We start from the raw sequence: 4,967 nt of genomic DNA, 5'->3' as shown, positions 1-4,967 counted from the left end.
GAATGGAGAGTTTGACAGTATTAAGCTAGTACTGTCAAGGCAGAGATAAACAGACTCGGATGGGCATGAATATTCTGAATGGTCAAAAAGATGTGTGTCTTATCGCAGAAATAGTTATTAAACCTATAGCCTAGGAAAACATTTCCCACATTAATAAAACTCTGTTATCTGGATGTCTTGTTCACATGCTACCTTCTTGTTCACATACTACCTTCTAATTGACTGCTTAGCTTTTTTGGGGCCCTAATATTGGGAAGGAGATGTGACATAAGAAATGGGCATGAGTGTCCCGTCACTGGAAATATGTATTCTCCCAGACTCATCTCATCCAGTACCTGTTGCAGAGCCTTAAAACTACCTACCCCTGCCCATGGCACCTGACAGTTAGATGTCTCTCTTGTAGCACTCTCTATACATTGGTTTTAACACTGCCGTGTTATTCTGTTACTGGTTTTTACCTGACAGCCTGTCTCACTGTATAGCAATCTCATTGAGGGCAAAAACAGTGTCTGTGTACTCTTAACCATGTGCTTTACAAAATTCAAATGAATAAATGAAGGAGAATGCAAACAAGAACTTAACAAAGATCCTTGGATTTGGCCCTTAAACTGAGTCTTTCATTTTGGCTTTCTTTTAGTAAGCAATGGCACCAACCATTCTCCTCCTACCCTGAATGGTGCCCCATCACCACCACAGAGATTCAGCAATGGTCCTGCCTCTTCCACATCATCAGCACTAACAAATCAACAATTGCCAGCCACTTGTGGTGCTCGGCAGCTCAGCAAATTGAAGCGCTTTCTCACCACTTTGCAACAGTTTGGCAATGACATCTCGCCTGAGATTGGGGAGAAGGTGCGGACTCTTGTTCTAGCCCTGGTGGTAAGTACCGCATCACTTTCACCACTGCCTGAGTATATGGCTCAGAACCGAAGCCAGCAGAGAAGCTGTACCCACTTCTGCTCACTTCCAAACAGGTAGCAATGCAGCAAAATCTACAGACTATATTAGTTATTATATAACTAATTTGTAGATTTCAATTGTGTATAAAAAATGTTTACCTCAGAAACAAACCTGTGCTTACTTTATCGTTTCTTATGGTGCTGATTTAATTCCAATCAGCAGCTTTGAAAAAACGGTGTTTCAACAGGCCACTGAGGTTCAACCAAATTAATACAAGGTTTTGTTACTTAATATATTCAGTGCCTGGTGCATTATTTCCAAACCTGAGAGAAAGAGAAAGTAGCGACTTTAATTTTCAAAATAATCATTTGTAAAAGTGTAAGTTTCATGGTCTAAATAAATAGTATCAAAGGGATTACATTCTTCATCTCCTCATGCAAATACGGTTTCTTTAGAGTTTTCAAGATACACATAATTTTTCTTTCTATACGGAATGTGGTGAACCCGTGACATAAGGGAGTAATTTTCTGGCAGTGACAGCGGGGTAGGGTTTGGCTTTAATTGTGTATAAGGGAAGTTCTGCCAGTTCCCAATGTTTGTAAATTGAATCTTCAAGGTTTTACCTCCTGTAAAAACACCCCATGCTCCTGCGTGTTAGCCTCTAGATGTGATAAAGATGAATCACAGTATTAAACTTTAACACTGCAGTTCTCAAAGTGTAATCAGGGACCCCTGGGATTCCCTCAGACCCTTAGGAAGTTTGGTAGGTCAAAATTAGTTTCATAATAATAAGATGTTACTTGCTTTTTCACTCTTATTCTCTCATGAGTATATGATGGAATTTTCTAAAGGCTGTGTGATATAGGATGTTGCAACAGATTAAATGCAGAAACAGCTAGGAGAACCCAGCTGGTTTTTATTAAGCTAGGTATGAAAGAGATTTGCAAAACTTGAACAGCAGTGCCATTCTTTTTATTTTGTTTTTGGGGAAAATATGGTTATTTTGAAATGGATTAATAATCATTTTCAAATTCTCAGTTTTAATTTCTGATGTGGTGATTGATAGATGTAACCCAACAGTGCCATTCTTCTTACTTTGTTTTGGGGGAAAATATGGTTATTTTGAAATGGATTAGTAATCATTTTCAAATTCTCAGTTTTAATTTCTGACATGGTGATTGATAGATGTAACCCACTCAAATTAGAGAGATTGTGAGACTTAAAAGTTTAAGAACTGCTGCCTTAAATGATTCTCAGTTTAGTGTGGAAGAAACAACTTTTATACAAGGCAAAATGAAGTAAATGATTATTTAAACATTTGAGATTCAATGTCTGTTGTTTCATATAGCTGTAGGTTGTTCCTTTTCATTTCTATAATGTGTTTTATTGTAGGAATATACCAGAATTGATACTTTTTACACCCCCATGCTCTGAGATTCGCTGGAAGAATTCCCAGGAGCTGGCACATAGTGGTGCTCACAATTAAGATTTGTTACAGAGACACAATAAGGCTACACAGTTGGATCATAAAGGAGAGAGATGTGGTTGGAATCTGCAGGAATCCATGTGCAGGCTTCCTTGCTCTTTCCTTCCTACATTGGTCACACAGCTGACTATTACCCCAGCAGTGAAAATGCAGCCACATGTGTGCGATGTTTCTGCCCAGGGAAGCCTGTTAGAGACTCAGTGCCCAAGGCTTTTACTGGAGCCTGGGCACATAGGCACTCTGCCTAGCACCTACTGACATTCCAGACTCCTAAAGGAAAACCAGTGTTCAGCATAAGCCATATTGTTTGCAAAAACATTCTAGACACCGTGAACTACCCTCTACAATTAGAGAAAGCTTTTTTGTTTTTGTTTTGGGGGGAAAGAAAAGTGTTTAAAAGTATTTATTGATCAGAATTTATACTACTATGGAAAAGTCTTAATCTCAGTAATAAAATTGGCCTTAAATGTCAAAATGAGTTTGAACACAATCAGAAAGAAAGCAGACACCAGAATGTTATGCCAGTTCCACCAGCAAATTACTTTAAGTAGAGCCTATGCTTAAAGACAATTTCAGGAGTGAAAGAAAAAAAAGATGGTCCTCATTCACAGAAAAAAAAAAAAGTGAATCTTTTTCTAACTATGAAAGTATATGTAAATGTAGCCAATCATCTCTTACAAGTGGCCATGCTTGCATTAACTATTTTTTCCAATTATTTTTATATCTTTAGGAGGTGGTAAAATAGAAATTTACCTTGTCAACCATTTTAAAATGTATAATTCAATGGTATTACGTACACTCATTGTTGTGCTACTGTCACCACGATCTACCTCCAGAACTCTTTTCATCTTGCAAAACTGAAACTATACCATTAATATTCCTCATTCCCTCCTCCTCTCAGCCCCTGCCAACCACCTTCTACTTGACTACTCTAGGTATCTCATATAAGTGGAATCATGCAGTATTGGCCTTTTTTTTTTTTTTAAAGATTTTATTGGGGAATTGGGGGAGGGGAACAGTTTTGGGGAATTGGGGGGAGGGGAACAGACAAGTTGCTGTCCTTTGGTTCTTCAGTCTAGTTGTGGAGGACGTCACCTCACTGGCCCATGTTTGTATNTTTTGCTCAAACCTTTATGTTTTGTGTTATTATCTTTAAAGGTAAGAGAAGAGCATCTAAGAGGTACAGCTTTGATAGAAGGTTTAATGATCATTTTCCCAAAACGTTTGAAATTAGGTGAATGGCACCTGTAGCAATCTGAGCCAGGGTGAATGAAACAAAGTTTGATATCCTTTTTCCTAAATTCTATTTTCTATCTCAAAGTTACTCATCCTTAGATATAAGTACTCTTTTGAAATGAAACAGACTTAGACTGAGGCGATCATTCAGATTTTAAGATACAGACAATAGTGATATGTGTACACAAATTCAGCTCTTTTTACCTCTGTATTTGACTACTTGGAGGTGGATATGTTTGATTTCAGAAAATGTGATCATGCGCTTTCACTAAAGAGGCTGTGAAAAAAACTTGTCTGAGCATCAGGGTGGCTAAAAGCACAGTAATTTTTTCTTTTTTAATTGCGGAACAGTGTGTTTTTCCAGGACCCATCAGCTTCAAGTCAAGTCATTGTCTTCAGTCTAGTTGTGGAGGGCACAGCTCAGTGGCCTATGTGAGGATCGAACCGGCAACCTTGGTGTTATGAGCTCTGTGCTCTAACCAACTGAGCTAACTGGCCACCCCAGTAATGTATTATTTTTATAGGCTGCTTCAAAAGAGGGCCACTGTCTAGTGGCAAGTCACCTTTCTGTGAACAGGTAGTAATGGCAGGCCACTGCAACTAATTCTCTGGATTGCTACGGTTGAGTGTTGAGCTTTCTTTCCAGCAGCTCTAGTGATCTTTTCAAATGGAAGACACGGAAGAGAACCCCCCCTTTCCTTTCTCAGCCTTAATAGTCTTTTAAGCCATGAGTCATATTCAGCAGCATTTTCCTTAACACCTAACTTTGCTAGCTAATGAACAAAGCCAGTGTATATACAGTATATGCAGTTTACAAAACTTAGCTAGTTATAATATATATATACACAGATGTGTAAGATGTTCACCAAGAAGTGTACAATCTATTGTATTAAGGAATTGCAAGTAATTTGGCAAGTAACATAATGGAAGCATCTGTACCCAGGACAGAGAAGAGTTACTAAATCTATCAGGGTTTACCTTAACATGGATCAGCAGAGTCTCAAAGAATGCTTCTTAATACAGGTGATATCTGAGCTATATAAGATGAAGAAGGTTTTAATACAGATCAAATTGAAATAAAGGTCAGTGAAGAAGTAGGAATAGTGATGATCAACCAACTGTGACTGTCTTGGAGGAAGATGAAGGGAAATGGAAAATTTTTCATGGTTAATGAGTTGGCATAGGCAAATTATAAGTAAATGTCACAGTTTTCTAAGTTAGGTAAAGATTAAATGAATGAGTTCTTTAAATTTTGCTTAAGCCTTGACTTAAATTTTTTTTAATGTTTTTAGGCACGGTTTTACCTTCTTAGATTTTTCAAGCCTGGGGTAGAGTAAATGAAAAT

At 37.9% G+C, this 4,967-nt stretch overlaps 1 protein-coding gene across 3 annotated transcripts in view; it reads left to right on the top strand.

Moving 5' to 3' along the window:
- CBFA2T2 (CBFA2/RUNX1 partner transcriptional co-repressor 2) overlaps positions 1-4,967 on the top strand; it is a 159,901-nt gene that overhangs the window by 112,937 nt on the left and 41,997 nt on the right. For all 3 annotated transcript variants that reach the window (XM_019633519.1, XM_019633517.1, XM_019633520.1), the window contains exon 3: positions 638-879. In XM_019633519.1, coding sequence (XP_019489064.1) covers positions 638-879 — 242 coding nt within the window. The remainder of the gene's footprint in view (positions 1-637; positions 880-4,967) is intronic.

The sequence above is a fragment of the Hipposideros armiger genome, unplaced genomic scaffold, assembly GCF_001890085.2.
Source record: "Hipposideros armiger isolate ML-2016 unplaced genomic scaffold, ASM189008v1 scaffold_1335, whole genome shotgun sequence".
Lineage (NCBI taxonomy): Eukaryota > Metazoa > Chordata > Mammalia > Chiroptera > Hipposideridae > Hipposideros > Hipposideros armiger.
The sequence above is the reverse complement of the archived record's forward strand: the minus strand, read 5'-3'. Positions and strand labels throughout refer to the sequence as shown.